We start from the raw sequence: 18015 nt of genomic DNA, 5'->3' as shown, positions 1-18015 counted from the left end.
CTATCACCAGACTGTAAGCTGCCATAGTTTTTTGTGTGCTTTCCATATATAGCTGCTTAGCAGTGTCCTGTCTCCCTTTCTTCAGGCTATCAACACCTCTGTATTTACAGTGGGCCTCTCATTTTCAGGCTTTCCCTTTTTTAGGGTCTGAGGTAACTCAGAATCAACACTTCCTGGCTGAGACAGTGCTTGTGTTTGACAAAACACCAACTGCTCCTCTGCCTTCCTCTTCACACCCACTCTGTGTTTCTTCTCTAGCTTTAGCACAATTTCTGCTAACCAAATCAAATGCAATTTCTAGATTGTTAACAAAATCAGCTCTTCCAGGTTCTGTCATCACCAGTGGTGATAAATGTCCCTCCCTGGGACAGTTCCCTCTCTCTGCTCACACCTTCAACCCAACAGCTTCCATGCTTGAGGTCTGTGAGGAGCTCAGAGCTGTCAAAGTTCTTGGCAACCCTCCCCCTGAGATGTGTTCTCACAACAGCCATTTCAGCTTTTTAAAATTATTACTATTCTTACAAGCATTTTAATACTCAGTAAACCAGTCTTGTGAGCTGCTACCAGCCTGAACCCTTTGCTGCTGCACTGTAACCTGTTTCCCTCTGCACAGGAGTTACTGGCAGTGTCTCTATGCTATGATTTATAAAAGTTAATTTGCAAGAAAACCTGTCTCTGTATTTCCTGAATTAGCAAGAGCTTTAAGGGGGGCAGCAGGAGTAAGTGCTGATACTTTCAATCCCTCTGTTTTGCCCTAGAGCACACCAGCAATTAAGTTGAAAGTTTGGTTTTTTAGTGTACAGTCATAATATTGCTCTGTCAGGTCTCTTGTCCCTCTCCTTCCTCTTCCTCTCGAAGCTTTATATCAGGAACATGATGCCATTGGGTCTAGGGTATCCCTTGGGTCAGTTGGTGTCAGCTGTCCTCTGTCCCCTTCCAACTCCTTGTGCTCCCCCCCATAGTCAACTCGCTGGTTGGGTGGGGTGAGAGGCAGAAAAGCCCTTGACCCTGTGTAAGCACTGCTCAGAAACAACAAAAACATCCCTGAATTATCTACACTGTTTCCAGTACAAATCAAAAACACAACCCTACACCAGCTACTGTGGAGAAAATTAACTGTATCCCAGCCAAAAGCAGCACAGCTGTCACAAGAGGTGGACAGGAGGCATGTTGAGGATGGGCTGTTTGGAGTAAAAATTACGTTTGGATTCTGGCTGCAAGGAGGAAATTTGCTCACATTCCCTGAGGACATGGGGGACCTGCACAGACGTAGAGGAAAAAATTGACTGGCATCATCCCTATTACTGGTACTGATGCATGAGCCAGACTGGATTTCCCAATCCGAGACAGGCAGCCAGGTCTGGCAGTGAGCACAGCCCATCTTTTCCCCTCATCAACCACAATAAATACAGAGCTCCCTGGTGCCAGCTCACAAAGGTGCAGTTTTCAGAGTGCTTTGCGCACTCCAGACTTAAAACTCCAGCTCTTGTAGGTTTAATATGTTGAGTGATGTCTGCTTGTTCCCTGGCCGCGCACCCGCTTGGCTTTGAGTGTCAGCCCCAGCCTGCGGGCAGGGTGTGGAGCACAACTGTCACTTCCAAACAGGGAAGCAGGCACGTGGTGCAGACGGGCAGAAGGAGCACTTGTGAAACCTTGGGAGCGCGGCAGCAGATGTCAGGTCACGGAAAGGGGTGAACAAACAGCAGCAGCAATAAAAACTCATCCTGCTCCTACAAGCATCACTCTGCAGGTCTCCAGGATCGCAAGTGGATCGTACTACTCAGTTGTTCCTCATGCACATCTTTTCTCCACTCGCTTCAGCTTGGGTTTGGATCCATTAGCCCTTGCTGATTGCTCCCAGTGAGAGGAGGAACTGCTTTTGAGGGAGATGGGGATTGTGTTTCAGGGAGCAGGTCCTGCTTCCACCTTTGTAGTGGATCCCTTTCACTCTTTGGTGAAGAGGCTGGTATATCATCTCTTAGTGAATGTTTCAGGTGAATTCACTCAGTGTGAGGTGTTGCAAGTCCCCAGCATTCCCAATCTGCACAAACCCCTCCTTCAGCAGTGGAACATCTTCTCTTTGTCTCAGAAACCAGCAAGGTCCTTGGCCTGGCTGCTGGCTGTGTTTGAACCCAAGCAGGAGAATCTTGCTTTAAAGGATCTCCTGGCATTTTGGAGCAATGTTTGTGCCACACCTGCTCAGTCAGAATACTTCTGCTGTATTAGGTGCTGAAAACCATAGGATAGGTTTGCCCACACAGTTGTGCAAGCCACATGTACTGCAAGGTTTGGGCTACTACGGGTACATAAAACAAATGCTGACAACATGTCAGGCCCCACTATAACCTGTGCAGACTGGCCAGGCAGAAGAAGCTCCTTAAAATAGTATTTATGGTGCAAATGGTGACGGAAGTTCAGCAGATACCACTGTAATTACTGGTACTCGCACAAAAGAAAACAGTCTAATGGATGCGGTCTTCTCACTAAAGTGTTCAGGGAGTCACAGCTTTGAAAATTCTAAAGAGCTTTTTTTTAGCGGCAAAAGGTGTCTGGGAGCCACAGAGACTTGAAAGAGAGAAGAAAATTATTTAATAAAGGGCTGTGGATTGGGGGATCTCTGGCTTTAGTGGCTGAAGTCTCCCAACAGCTGAAGCAGTGCTTGACTAAAGCTCACAAGAAGGAAAATTGGAAATCCCTCCCAGAAAGAGAATTATTTGGTTCTGCTACACTTAAAGCATCCAGCACCACTGATACAGGAAGCTGTGTCTCCTCACTGAGGAGGAGAAAGTGGGATATATTCTGTCAACGATTCCCTTTCCCATCGGCTAGGGAGCTGCTTGTTGTCACTGACCTTAGGAAGGGGCACTATTGAGCTAAAGCTGGGTTAGGATAGTTGGCTGGGGTTACTGTGGGTTAATTTCTTCCACATCGCAATGAGCAAAGTATGAAAGTATCAGAATGAAGATGCTGTTGAGAAACACACTGTCCATATGTGGTTTCTTTTAGAAGTTCACAGGACTAGAAGTACCAAAACAAAAGAAAGGAGGGAATTATGTGTATGGCCAAAAAAACTGCCCCAGGCCATTGTGTAAGCACACTTGTATTTATTGCCAAGTAGAGGCTGTAGCTCCCAAGGATGGTATCATAGACACCCGCCAATGTGAGCAGCTTTAACTGGAACCCAGAGTTCACAGTGGAGCAGGTGACAGGAGGGAAAATAAAAATGGTTGCAAGTTTCAGCCTGCTTTCCCTGGGGGGTGCTCGAGCCCCTGCTACAGGAGCAAGAGTGCTGCCATGCATGCTCTCATCTTCAGTGGGGGCAGGTGGAGTTTTTCATCAGCTGAAATTGGTTTCATTCCCAAGAATACTTCGGATCTGGTACTTTAAAACTTCACAAACTCCCTGGCTATAGGGGCTAGTCCCAGACTTTAAACTGAGCATCTGCTTAGGTGCCTTGTGCTCACCTGCCTGCCAGCACAGCAGCTCCTTTTCCAGACGAGCACTGCTGGTGCAGCTCAGGTCAGGGAAGTGCTTCTGGCCCCCAGCACTGAAGCTCTGCTGCACTCAGAGGACCTGCCCAACACAATGTAGGGACCTGAAGTGGTAGAGATCTTTATGGCGTGTTGTTCTATCCCAAAGAGAACATAGCTCCTTGTAGCACAGGTGGGGTCTTGGACCTCACACTAGTCCACCTGAGACATCTCATCTGGTACACTGTCATTACTATTCCAAGCCCAAAACTCACCTGCTCTTACCAAAGCTATGAGATCTGGCATGTTGTGACAATGAGTTTGATGTCCTCTTGTTGCTATTCACATGGAGCGCAGGCTTAGATCCTTCTGCAAAATGGCTTTTGCCTGGAGTCTGTTGACACTCTGAAACCAACCCCAAATGTGCAGGATGCCTGATCAACTTAGCGTACTGCAACAGAGATACCTCACCTGACTGAATGATGCCTTTGGTCTAACCTGAGGCCCACTGGCCATGCTAACACAGAGCTCAGGGCAGGCTGATGGTGGATGCAGCAGTGCAGCTAATGGAGTTACCTGCTTCCAGGTCCTGAAGCTGCAGTTTACCTTGGAGTCTCTCTACAGCATTGCAGTGTAAGCATAAAGGAGCGGAGTTGTTTATTTAGGAATGACAAGTCTGTTTAATTTGGGCCTGCCCTAATTGCTGGCATGAAATCCTTAATTGTGTCATTAAACTATAAAGATCATCAATATGCTTTGATCTGACAAATAAGGATGCCTTATATTCAGGATGAGTCACAAATCTGTGAGTTGGGAGAAGCGAATAGATTGCAAATAAATGGCAATAAATGAATAGATTGGAAAGCACAGCATTTTGATGTGGCTAATCAAATTGTCTAAAAGGATTGAAGTGTGATGCAAGGCTTTGATGGGTAATCCAAGACAGAGCTTTTTAACTAATACTTTGTTTTTCCTCTTTCTGTATACAGACAACGTTTCCTGTGACTCCATCACTTGCAACAAGCCCCACAATGGCTTTTAGTCCCTACCTGAGTCATGTTTCTCCTGGGATGGGCTTAGTTCCTGCAGAGCTTTTACCAAATACTCCTGTCCTGGTTTCTGGAAATCCTACTGTTACAGTACCGGGAGGCTCTGCTGGACAGAAACTGATGCGTACGGATAAACTGGAGGTATTTGGACATCTGATACAATACTGCTGACAGGGATGAACAGGACATGTGGTCCCGGCTGTTGCTCTCTGCTAAAATGACCTGATAGAGCACAGTACAGAGTTTAACTTGCAGCTTTCCTGACACAGGGCTGTTGCTCTCTGCTGGAGCAAATGCTCTTGCAGGGCCTTTTCCCAAATCCTTGGAAATTTGGGAAAACTCACTCTTCTGGTATCAATGGGTATTAGAGCAGGGTTAGGATTGTTTTTTCATATGTGATCTGCCATGCTTAAAAAAAAACCCAAAAAACAAGTAGATGGTCTGCCCTTAAACTTTGTTGGGTGGGAGATGTTTTGGAGGTAACAGATGTTTCCCTTTTCTAGAGATGGGCTTATTGAGCTTTTAGAGAAAGCTTTAAGCATTACACTGATGGGAGTGGTGAGTGTGGGGTGTTGGAAAGATGTCTCTCCCATTGGCTGGACATGCTGGGACTTATTGGTGGAGAAGTTGTAAATGTCTTTCAAACCCTAAGCAGAGACGGCAGGAGATAAGGGCTGAGGACCTGAATTCAGAGCCCCCTGCAGGTGTAAATTATAACACAGGAAGATAGCAGAGAAGGGTGTAATTTCAAAACACATTGTTTTATGTACTTTATCTTGCCTTGCTGACGTCTCACCTTTCCCCACACTCAGTCTGACTGCACGCTGGTACGTGAGCTATACCACTTGCTGTATTATTCAACAACTTTTCTCAGTTTCTCAGACAAGAAACCTTACAGACTTTTTGTGAAACCTTTTCCTCTGCCTCTGATGCTTCAGTAGTCATAACTTACGAGGATCTGCGAGATCCTGGTACAACTAGTAATTTTGGCAACACCTTCAAATACATTGCTGTGTAATCAAATGCGCTGTCACGTAATGCCAGGGTCGGGGTTTTATTGTGAAGGGCAGGGAGACTATGTGAAAGAGGTACCTCATGTTTAAGAAAAAGTACTTGTTGCAAATAGCAGTAGTATGTAACATTTAGAATTAAATGTCCTACCCAAGAGTGTGCTCCATAACAAATGCATAATCCAGGTGAGACACAAATGGCAGAGTTATTAACATTTAAGCTTTAGAGGCAGGGGAGGAATCCTGAGCTGCAAAAGTTTTATCAAAATTACATTGATTTTCTGGGGTCACTTTCTATTCTGCACAAATTCTGTACTTCACTTGTATTTGTTAATTGACCTTCTTAACCTTGTGGGTTTTTTCATCCCCTGAAGCAGTTGTGACTAGCACCAGTTGCCCCTGTGTCTGTTGATATATGTGCTACCCCAGATGAGCATGGATTTAAAACATACACATGGTTTAATGTGGCCAACTGAACTGATATTCTGTGTTGAAAATACTGAATGAAAAGTAACTTAATGTTCTGCTCAACAGTGTGACTTTCTTTTAAGGTTTGTCGAGAGTTTCAGCGTGGAAATTGCACACGTGGTGAGAATGATTGCCGCTATGCTCACCCTATAGATATTGCAATGATAGACACAAATGAAAATACTGTTACAGTTTGCATGGATTACATCAAAGGTCGATGCTCTAGGGAGAAATGCAAGTACTTTCATCCCCCTGCACACCTGCAAGCCAAAATCAAGGCAGCTCAACACCAGGTGAACCAGACAGCTGCAGCTGCAATGGTAAGTCGAGCTCTTCTCAAGCTGCATTTCCATTGCTAAGAGATTCCATGTGTCTTATGTTGTCATTTGTGGAAAAGTAGAGAGCTTTGTAAATGGCTGACTATAGAGCTGGGAGCATGTGCAAGATGCATCCCATCTCTTCATCCTGTTTCTGTGCTCATCACAGCATGAAGCCCTCAGTGGCACAGTGCATCTCACCAGGTAGGGACATGGTGCCCAGCCCTGTGATTTGCTGACATGACATTGTGATGTGACATGAATGCAAGTACAGCATCACCCAACACCTTCCCTGGCTGAGTCATAGGGGTCAGTTCAGCTTCCTCAATACACAATATATCCTTTTTAGGGAGATCCTTGCCTGTTCTCATCAAAAAGCAGATGATATCAGTTGCTTGAGCTTAGCAAACTTGTGTCTGATACCTTTGCCAAGACTTAGTGAAATTACAAGACACAAAAAAAGGGTGACTTCCTGACCTGTTTGATGCTTTGGACCTGGTAGAGTTGGTCCCACCTGCATTTTAATTTGAATTGTAACTACTTATATCTACAGTTCTGAACATGAGTCAAGGAAGACTCCCTAGGTGACTCCTAGCTGGTATAAATGCCATTCTGTTGTTTGGTTTAATGGGTTGTTTGGTTAATTCCAGAGATGAGAGAGCTGGGGAGGGAAGAAGAGGCCCAGGGGATCCTACCCGTGTGCATAAATTCCTGATGTGGGAGGTAAAGAACATGGAGGGAAACTCTTCCCTGTGGTGCCCAATGAAAAGATAAGAAGCAATGGGCACAAATTGAAATTCAGGACATTCCCTTTAAGCATAAGGAAAAATTTATTTACCAAAGAAAGATCTAACACTACAACAGGATTCTCCATCCTAGTAGATACTGAGAACCTGCCTGAATGGAGTCTCAAGCAAGCTGCTGTAGTTGACCCTGCTTTGAGCAGGGTGTTGGTCTAGCTGATCTCTAGAGGTCCCTTCCATCTCTTCTATGATTTCTTAAAATTTTTTAAATTATTATTAAAAAGACTCTTGCCTCCTCTTTGATTTAGAATTAAGGCCACTAATTTTTTTCTAAATACCTTTTTCTTAAGATAGTAAAGGAGGTTGCTTTTAACTCACAATGAAATTTAATGCAGAGCCAGGGCAGTTCTATAAGTTAAACAAGTGCCCTTCTTGTAGCATCAATATTACCTGGAATGTATTTTGAACAATTAATTTATACTGCAGTGTTTATTTGTCCTGCAGAATTTATTTATTAGTTTTCTTACTGTTTTTATTGTTGTTGAAATAAGAGTTCAGGTCTGTTGAAAAATAACCTTCTGAAATGGAACTCTTCTGTTTTTCACAATTGAATCTTTACTTTTTCACTAATTATCTAGGACACTGCTACTTAACCAAAGCCAATGCATGTTTTATTCATCCAGCCAGGTTCTCTTAAAAATGTAATTAACCCTATTTGTATGCTGTTAACTAGAACCTTTAAAATATTTATTGATGGCTTGTTGCATCATCCCTGCTACCAAAACAGCCTACATTATTCATTGACTTTTCAAGGTTTATGCATTTACTGTACCTGTTGAGGTGTAAGACTTTATTAAAGGGAAGAAAGGTGCTCCATTTTCTTGGAGGGAAAAACAGATGTCAGGCTATGGGTCTATGTTCTAAAACAGATTTAGAATTACTTCAAATCTAAATTCAGCATTTCTGAGGGTCCCAATCCTGCAGTTACTTGATGTGCACAAGTAGTAGCTTTACTCATTCCTGCTTGGCTGGTCAGTGCAGCACTGGATGAACTGGGTAAGGCTCGGTCTTCAGTTCAGGACAGCACTTAAGCATGTGCTTGAAGTTTCCTCCTTTTCCAGTGGTCCTTCCCTCTCCACGAGTGCTCTGCTGGCCTCTGCATGATATGTAGCTGCAGCATGAGGGCTGGAGCCCAGTGCCAGTCCCTGTGCAGGTGCTAATCCCTGAATGCTCCTGCCCTGCTGTGCTAGCCAATGTGGCGAAGCTCCAAAGCACGTCCTGTGATGACATTTCTTTACTTTTAAAACTTACTGAGGCAAAATAACTGACTTGCCACTAGGCCAGGTAATTACCCAGCCACCCCATGTTGTACATGCCTCGTCTTTTTAATATATTGTATAATGCATTCACTTTTTAATTTTTTTTTTCTCTTCACCTTCCCAAATTGTTGCTCTCTTGACACACCTCTGCTTGCTGTTTTTGTTATTGTGCTTGATCCCCCTCCCTGGCCCATTGCCATCATGTGCTCGCTGCCTGCTAATTAAGACTCAGACAGCTGTCAGATCACTGAAGCGACCTCTTGAGGCAACCTTTGACCTGGTACTTGGACCTTTCGCCTTCTCGCTTTGCACGTAACCATCTTAGTCTGCACGAAAGCCTTCTGCTCTTGGTCTGTGGTGTTAGTGCCTGGGAAGACTGCCCATCCCAGCCAGAAATGTTCAGTGTGCATTCAGACATGCCAATCCTATGCCCCACACAACATCCATTAATGTCTGAGCTTTGCCTCCTGAAGCCTGGATGTGTTTTGGAGGCAGTGAATAATCTTGGGGGAAGCAGCTCTGGCTTTTGAAGTGTTTTTCCAAACACTGGCAGCTTTGGAGTCACAATATGCAGTGTTTCAGGGAGCATTTGAGAATTTAGCTCATTAGGTCTGCAGTGTGCTCTAAATGCTAGAGGATTGTGTGGTTGCAGGGCAGATCCAGTCACTTTTCTTTGTATTCTCAACATCACAGCCTTGCCTGGCAGTGGCATGCTGGTAACTGCCCTGAACAGGAGTGTTCTGTGTAATGAGCACAGCTGAAATTTAGTGGGAAGAGGGCTAAACAGCATCCTTGGGGATCTGTGCTGGGAACTGAAGCAGGTGAAGTGTGAGACTTGATTCATGCAGTGGGTAAGCTGGGAAGATGGCTGTCCCTTCAGCTGGCTCTGTCTGTGGTTCATTCCCCATTCCCTAGTGGGACAGTGTCAGCAAAGGGACCTTACTCTGGATGCCTTTTGCTTCAGTCTCAAGCATGGGATCTGCTCCCCAAGCTTCTGCCTGCAAACTATCTTCATATATACTGTCTTTGATTGTTTTATGACTCTCAAATAATATGTTTTACTTGGCTTTATGATGCTCATAGTGAGGCAAAAGCCATTCTCATAGTGCTTAGTCCTGGCTCCACAGAAGACAACTCCTTCCTGTTTTCCCAAATAATAAGGAATACAATACATTTTAAAAGAAAGAGCTCCTGTTGCCCAGCTATAGCAGGGAGAGGGAAGAGTGGACACAGAGGAGCTGAGAAACCGTCAAGCTGATGTTGCTTCTCATTCCCAGAGCTAGGGAGGAGAAGCTAATCTGCTCCCCTTCCTCTCCAAAGATGCGTTTTTGGGTTTAAGTAGTCAAGAGGCTTCCTTATCAGAGTATTAGGCAGCAGCAGTAGGAAGCCTTGCTAGGGCCCAGCTTCTGCCAGCAGTGGTGGAATGATGCTGAGAATAACGTCACAGCCTCTCACTTCCTCTGCTCATGGCTGACACAGACATGGCCCCAAAGCCAGCACAGGCAGGACCTTGCCAGCAGCACAGTGCCTCGCTGCCCTCTCCAAGAGCCATCACTCTGAGGAGACATGGTCTGCCAGAGGATGGGAGAGCCCATATCTATTCCCCCACTGAACAAATCCTACAAGAGAAGCTACTTGTACAAATCTTCCTGCTCTGACACATCAAAAAGTTTGCAGCCACTCATTGGAATATGTCACCTCTGAACCCTTCATGAATGATAAGAGCATGTATGATCTTCAGAGGAAACTGCTCACTTTGCTTCTGCTGCTTGCCAGGGAACAAGTGCTACCTCTGCCCTCTCTCAGATCATTCTGTTTGTCATGCCTGGCAGCAGACCAGCCCCTCTTTGCTGAGTGCAGAGGGATGAAAGTGTGATCCTGTCCCAGGAGATAGAGATCTGAGGGGAACTTTGAGGTGCAATTAAATTGTTTGTTGCAAAGATTTAATCCAGTTCTTGTCTTGCAAAAAATAATGAGACGTTTGTTAACCAGCACGTGGGAAATTCTGACTTTGGCATGCAGTGTGTTTTTATCTGTCAGTCTTGCTGAAGAATTGCTTTCCATGCCATGCAGAGAAGTGGCACAAGCCTCTTTGTTCAGATGCTCATTCAAGCAGGAATGTGGCTTTCCCAGCCCATAAATGGGAGGCTGCCTGGCATTTAATTAGTGGAAATTGTTCATTTGGATCAGTGCAGGACTATCACATGGATACTGAACTGAATTAACCCTTTCACTGGTGCAGATGGCCAGATCCTGTTGCAAAGGTTGTGTACCCATGTTTGCACACAAACACACAGAAAAAAAACAAAGTCAGAAAAAGTTACTGTCCAGAACTGCTGCTGTATTTGTGGTGGTCAGAGCTTGCCCAGAGGGAAAGCACAAGCAGCTGTATGAGGTAAACTCATCAAGTAAGTTCTTTGCTACAAGGGTTTAAGTCTAATTCCTCTGCTGCAGTGGGGAGACACTGGCTACAGAATTTGGTGGTGAGGAGTCTCTTGCTTTTTGTACATTCTGCTTGTGGGATTCCTTCAGAACCAGGACATGGTGCAAGAAAGAAATGTTGTATCCCCTCGAGCTGCTACAATTCCTGCAGGTCCTGAGTGATACAAAAATTGTAGCCCATGTCAAATGAGACACATTTGTTTCAGCCTGTGTCCCTGCTAGATCTCAGTGCAGAAGCTGTATTGGCCCAGCTTCATCATGTGCAATTTTAGATGCCTCTTCAAGGCAATGTAGATGGACCTTTCAGTGAGCATGCTCCTGGCTTGAGGCTCTTACCTCAGCACACAGGCTGGAGAAGGGCTGAAGCCAGATCGTTCTGTCTCCTTAGGCCCTCCTACACCTTGGTATGGAAAATAAGATTGGTTGGCAACAGGAGGAACACATCTTCATGTATCCTGTGTGAACACTACTACTGCTGGGGTGGAGGGGTAACCCACAGGGCTGGGTCAAACCACAAAGCAGATCAAGATGGGTTCCTAGCTCCCCTGCCCACAGAGCCCATGTGGGAGAGCTGGACTTCAGTTGGCACAGGAGCTGCTGCAGAGTGCTTGTTTCTTTAGAACACTCTGGAAATATTGCATTTATTTGTATTTCTCCACCTAGCTGCTGTTGAGGGAGCAACAGTAAGGCTGCCATAGCTCCTTTCTTTCCCTTGCTCCCAAGGGGCTATAGCAGGTTAGGAGGGAGGGTGATGCTGGAGAGGTGATGGGATAGTCTGATGTGTCTTGACATCCCTGAGGCCTGCTGGTGTCTGTGTGCTCCCTCTGACTGCAGTGCTGGGCTTGGGAATTGTCCTGTGGTGTGCTGGGACTTCACACCAAGGTCTCAAAGCCTTCAGCTGTTCTGCTTTTGGCACCACCACAGTGGGGTTTGAGGTGGTGACAGCCTTTGGCCAAGAAGCAGGGAGTCAAAAGTCCATTATGTGCCTGGCACAGTTGCTTTGCTATAATTAGTACATTCTTCTTCTGAGGCAGAATTTGGAAGTGTCTGAGAAGGATTATTTAGCAATCAGGTAGCATAAGGAGCATGAATTTAAGTAGCAAGTTCTTCAGTCACTGTAAAGCTGTAAAACCTCTGTGATGTACATGAAACTACTTCAGACTGTAAGCTGCAAATCTGTCCCATGCCTGGAGGAATGTTCATGTAGCCATCATTAAATAGACAAGTTGTAGATAACAGGCAGATTTAACACAGATACCAATGAAAGCTTACCTAGAAATGAAAACTTGTACATCATCCTAAAATGTGGATCTTTGTACATCATCCTAAAATATGGATCTTAAGTAAAAGATTTTGGTATCTGTGTCTGAGAATATTGTCCCATCTTTGACTGCTATCTTTTGGTAGCAGCCAGAAGAAATCTGGGAAGATTAAATCCTAAGGATGTGTGCATGTCTGAGGGCAGTTTTGCAAATGCAATTTCTTCTAATTTTCTTTTTTAATATTAAAACCACCCAAAAGCAACTATGTGAGTAGAGATAGGATGGAGTAATGTTTTGCCTGGAAGTATGTTGCTTAACATTTCTCAGATGAGCAGTCTCCTATAGCAAATTAAAGTGAAGCCTGTTTCTAGATGGCGACAAACTGTTGCAAGCTTTCACTTACATTCTGTTGTGTGTTGATCTTCATAACGCTTTAAAATCTCTTTACTTGTGTCCTTTCTTCCAAGTGTTGTGTGTTTGTAGCTTTAACCCTTCATTAGCCAAACCTTCTCCATTATCTACCATTCATTTGTGACCTATTAAAATAAAAGTAGGAGTGATAACCCTGTTTTTCAGCCATTGCTTTGCTACATGATACAGACTAACAACTAGTCAGAAATGACCTGATTCTGCATGACTTCCATGTGCATAAATCTCAACGTCAATGGGAGTGTTACATGCAAAAGGACTGTGGGGCATAATTAAAAAGGACCCTTTTCTATCACAATGTGGAGAAAAAAAAAGTGGTTTCTTACTTGGGTACAATGAAAAGCTGTAAATCATTAGAAACATTCCTGTCTCTTAAGAACCTGACATACTACTTTGCTGTTGAGACATGCTTGGATGAATGATGAGTAACTCACTGAGAAAAATTCCTGAGTTGGGTTAATGCTTTTTACCAAGTCTGATCATGAAACAGGTTTGACAGGCTGGAAGAAGCCCAGTGGTGTGATAGAATGAAAAGAAGGGGTTTGTCAATGGCTTTTTCCACTGTTGATAACGAGTGAGCAGTATTTGATTGATGGAGGCCACCTTCTATAAAGTGGGAGCTGGTCCAAATCTGCTGGTAGTGGGCTGTGCCTCTGGTCAGAGCAGTGGAGAATCAGGCCTGGTCTTGACCATATTGCTCAATCTCTCTACTAACAAGTAGAAATGCATTTTACTGTGAATTTAATGTTATATGTGTAATTGGTAACAGCTACAGCTTTACCATCTGGACACATGGGTTGGCTGCACAGTGTGCATGCTTCCACACATGCACGCATACATGTAGGCTGGTGTTGAACCAGAGGCGAGTATCCGTTTTTTTTCCATGACATTTTTTGCTTATGCTAATCTTTTTGGGTTTTAAATAGTCATCTACTATATTTTTCCTGTTTGTTTGGGGGTTTTTAATGCTTGTTGCCTGCAACTGCTCTTTGTAGCATCCTGTCCAGGTGATCACCTCTCCCCTTCCTTTTCCCAGTGTTTTTTTCTCCCTCTGTACCTAAGTCAGTCCTGCTGAAAAGCTCCTTAGCAACCCTCCTCTTTTTGGACTCTGCCCCTCCTCCTGGTGCATTTACTAACTGCTTACCTAGTGAAGCTGTTGTTTCACCTACTACTCGTACTGTGACTTAGCTGCTCTTCTCCTTCCTGTCTTGCTAAGTTCATAGAGTTGCAGGTGATTTTGCAGCCAAGACCCCCTATTATTTATTGCATGCTTGATCTACATCTGGGCCCCTTTATTTACTCCACTTGTCTTTAATGACTCCCTTATCCACAGGCCCTGCCGCCTGGTGCACTTCAGCCTTTACCAAAGAGGCCAGCACTTGAGAAAAACAATGGTGCCACCACAGTCTTTAACCCAAGCGTTTTCCACTACCAACAGGCTCTAGCCAACATGCAGTTGCAACAGCCTACATTCATCCCTACAGGTAAGTGTCTCCTTGCTTTCCCACCATCATGGTTGTTTATTTTATGACCTCGGTGTTCAGCTAATGAGCAGTTTTGTAAGAGTCCTTAGCAAAAGAGTATTGGAGGGTAGTTTCATGTTAAAAACGGATGAAAAAGTAACATCTTTTGATTTTTTTCCCTTCACCTACTACAATTTAGAGCTTTTCACATGTAATGATCCTTCTTAGCCTTTTTTGTATGGTTTGGGGGTTTTTTTAAGCAGTCAAACTAAGAAAAATGTCTGCATGTTTCTTGAATTCATACTTTCTAGTTTTCCTCCTTATGGTTCAACTGGTTAATCCCAAATTAATTCTTTGACTCTTGCGTAGCGCTCTTTTAGATTCATGTTAAAATGTCTTATAGACCTCTATGCCTGCTCTCTTGAGGCTGTAGGTACCTCCCTGAGCTTGTATCTCACTGACCTACATATTGCAGCAGCTGTGATGTTTATAGAGGGAATGGTTAATCTTTAGTAAATACAAATTATATAATCCTCTTTAAAGGCATATATTTCCCTCTTCCTTGTCTTTTGACCACTACAATACCCTAAGCTTTTTAAAAGCAATTTAACTCCCAACTTTTATTGTACCTTTAAGTTCTCAGAGTTAAATTGAAAGACGTAGTTCAATAATTCTTATAGGACTAGAAATATTAATGTGGCAGATGTGACTGACTTCTGACTGGCCAATTAACTGCAGCCAAATGAAAAACAAAACCTGCTTGGAGTGGAAAGTATTATAAGTGGCTGAATTAGGAATATTCCAGAGTTGAAAGCTCATATTTTAGTATCATTATTATCATCCAGAGCATCACAGGAAAATTAATGCCCAGTGTTTTTAATGTTTAATGCTGTATTTACTTGTCACATTATATTTACAAAAATACACAGTGTTTCTCTGGGCTGACCCCTGGAAGTGAGCACACAGTGGACATGCACCTTGGCACTGTTCTTTGGGGTTGGAGGAAAAGCTTTAGAGAAGATCCTGTCTTGAGAGCAAACTTTCTCAGGTGGAGTGTGGGTCCAGGGAGTGGGTACCTAAACCCTCTGCTTGTGTGACCTTTCTGTTATGAGAGCCCTTGGAAACACTCAGAAACCAGCAGCTACTAAGATGTTCTTCCAGGGAAGCGAATTCTTATGCAGAAAGATGGAGTAGTAGCTTCTTGTGCTCTGCAAAGCATTGGAGGGGCTGAGCTGACCTTACCACAGCTCTGACAGATGCGAAATGAAATACTTCTTCAGGAAACATGGGCACCTTGGGGAATGCCAAGTCCCCCAGCTGGCTATACACTCCTCTTCCTCAAGTTCACAGTTGCCAAAGTTGACATAAGGACACACATTTCTGATGGAGCACCATAAATCAGCTGTACCCAGCACTCGCTGTGCTGTGGTGCCAGTTTCATGACAATGAAATTACATGCAGGGCTGATGCATAACAGGGCTGCTTACTGGCACCTGCTCTCATCTGAAGACATTAATGCTGTGCAGAGCAGCAAATTTCCAGTCAGAGGATGGATCTGTGATGAATTTATGTTACACATCAGACTGCAGATCTGGGCTCGGCCTTGGCAGTGCTCACGAAGGCAAAGCAGACAGGTGGCACGTCACATCTCTCACTGTGGGGAGGGGAAGTGAGCTGTTGCTTTTCTTAGTATCTCCTGTTCAGTTGCTGAGAGATCAGCATCATGGGTTGCCATGGCAGGGGGGAGTCAGGCTGTCTCTTGAAAATGGCATCACCACTGCAATTTTTTCGAGTCCAGAAAAATAAATGCCTCTTTCAGCTTAAACTAGAGACTTTGAATCACAGTCCCTGCTTGCGGGAGTAAATTGCTTTTGGAAAGTCAATTTTAACATGAGTATGACATTCTTCTAAGGGCAATTTGTTTTCTGTTAACACGATCAGAAAGAAATCAGCATACCCAATACCCAAAAAATCCCAAACCACCCTGATTTCTGGGATCAGTCATATCATTTAATACCAAGGTGGGAGGAGTTTATTCTCTACTACCCAAGAATTAAAGAATTAATTTGGTTTGCTATGATCTCTTAAAACTGAGTTTAAACTATTGATGTACCAATATGCAGAATTTGGTTGCATGTGCTTAAATACTGAATGCTGCAAAGAGAATACCTGCTTTTTAGTTAGTGATATCTAACACTGAAGCTTCACTAATGAAATATCCCTTTTGTTCATCTTTCCACGCTTCAATGCATGGTGTGCAGGGTCAGTTCTGTGCATGACACCCACTGCAAGCGTTGGTAGGTTTTTCTACACAAACTTCTCAACTTTTCCTAATCTGAAAGAGACTGCAAGTTAGTATGCATCAGTGAGAACCTGGGTGGCTGAGTGGTGTGACTGTCTATCCACTGTCTTCTTTGAGGCTTTAATGGTTGTATCCCTTTTAATTTATGTGCAGTGCAGTGTTTCATGTGACTTACAATAAGAGAATCCAAGGTGATGTGTTCCCACCCCTATTTAGTTCTGCTTCAGAGATAAGAATCTGTCACTTAAATGTCTTTATAACCCATTTAAGTAATCTAACACAAGGAAATAGAAGTGGGAGGATCCTGTTGGCTTATTTTTGTTTTATTTTGTATCAAGCAACAGGCGGACTTAAGATTGGAGTTTTAGTTTTCCTTCTGAGTATATTTTAGGAGACTGGTTTAACAAAGGTGCTAAGAAGGAACACATCTGGGGTCAGCCCCTCTGCCAGAGCAGGGTGCTGCTTGTACAGCGAGAGAAGCAGGATTTGGATCATGGACTGGCTGGAGAGTCATCTCTGTAGGGCAGTGGTAGGTGTGCAGGTACAGGAGATCATGGTGAGGTACCACTGCAGGTGCATGTGGGATGCAGGGAGGCAGTGAGTACATGCTCATTAGTGCAGCAGGGATTCACTCTGTTCAGGCTCAGCATCTGGGTCATGATGAAAGCTCTGCAGGCCTTTGAGGACCTTCCCCTCTGTCTACAGCTGCTGGGCACAACAGGGCGGGTGAAAGCTGAGCTTTCATCCTCTAGCCAAGGTTATGCAAGACTACCAGCATGCAGGTGTGTGCCTGCTTTAGCCAGAGGGAGAGAGGCAGGAGCCCTGAGGGGGGTGCAAGGCTTTCCAAGAGCAGGTCTGGAAGCTCTGGCATGAATAGCTAAACATTCTGCTCTTGAACCTGCCTATCTCTATAGTACAGGGAGGACACATCGCTTGCATGACAGGGAGCTGAGTCCCTCAAATACACCTCTGCCTATAGGAAACCCTAACCCACACGTTCCAACATCTCATGGCTGGAGCATGCCCAGCTGCAGGCACACTCTCCTTCCCTGCTGGGGCTGGCCGTGGCTGCTGGGGTGGAGGGGAAGGCAAGTCTGCTTCCCCATGGCATGTTTGTGGGGATGGCTGGGCCTTCCTGTGGGCTCCTTGGCCCCACAAACCCCCCCCTGGGTTTGGGGGATGCCCGTGTGTGCACCAGAGCATCCCTTCCAGCACTGTGCTCTGTGGGATGTGCAGCTTCAGGAGGCTGCCAAGCTCCCTGCTGCCGTGTTGTCCTTTTGGATGCTCTTCCTGCAAATTGTAGCTGTTCAGATGCATTTGTGTATTTTTCCCCTCTCTGTCCTTTCCCCTCTGCATCCCCCCACCCCCTACTCTGCAAGAGGGGAGTTTTGCCAAATCCTATAGAATTAGGGTGGAAAGGAAACATGCTGAATTTGTACGGAGAGAGCTCAGTCTGCCAGCTGCTCATTTGCCGTGCCTCCAGCTCTGTCCCGTGCCGAAACATTGTCCCGGCTAGAGAGAGATGAGAAAACCTGGTGAAAGGGCTGCGGCAGCCGCTGCAAAGTGCATCATGTACCTCTGGTTACTGGCGGGGACGGGGTGGGGAGGGAAGGGGACAAGCTTTCCCAGGCGGGCGGGAGGGTGCGCTTGCCAAAATGTCCCCACCCAAAGGAACATGCACTGGCTGTGTCTAACTCCCCACGGGTGCGAGCTGACGTGGGCTTTTGCTAGCACACCCATC

General features: G+C 44.8%; 1 protein-coding gene across 9 annotated transcripts in view; it reads left to right on the top strand.

Moving 5' to 3' along the window:
- Positions 1-18015, top strand: part of MBNL3 (muscleblind like splicing regulator 3) — a 125995-nt gene that overhangs the window by 95783 nt on the left and 12197 nt on the right. For 4 of the 9 annotated variants that reach the window (XR_009208580.1, XM_040088821.2, XM_058423867.1 and 1 more), the window contains exons 4-7: positions 4460-4660; positions 6081-6317; positions 13843-13993; positions 16234-16269. Coding sequence is in view for 6 of the 9 variants with exons in the window: in XM_040088821.2 (XP_039944755.1) it covers positions 4460-4660; positions 6081-6317; positions 13843-13993; positions 16234-16269 (625 nt within the window). In the remaining 3 variants the exon portion in view is untranslated. The remainder of the gene's footprint in view (positions 1-4459; positions 4661-6080; positions 6318-13842; positions 13994-16233; positions 16270-18015) is intronic. The other 5 variants (XR_009208581.1, XM_040088824.2, XM_058423868.1 and 2 more) reach the window with 3 other exon arrangements.

Source organism: Hirundo rustica, chromosome W (assembly GCF_015227805.2).
Source record: "Hirundo rustica isolate bHirRus1 chromosome W, bHirRus1.pri.v3, whole genome shotgun sequence".
In the NCBI taxonomy this organism is placed as follows: domain Eukaryota; kingdom Metazoa; phylum Chordata; class Aves; order Passeriformes; family Hirundinidae; genus Hirundo; species Hirundo rustica.
The sequence above is the reverse complement of the archived record's forward strand: the minus strand, read 5'-3'. Positions and strand labels throughout refer to the sequence as shown.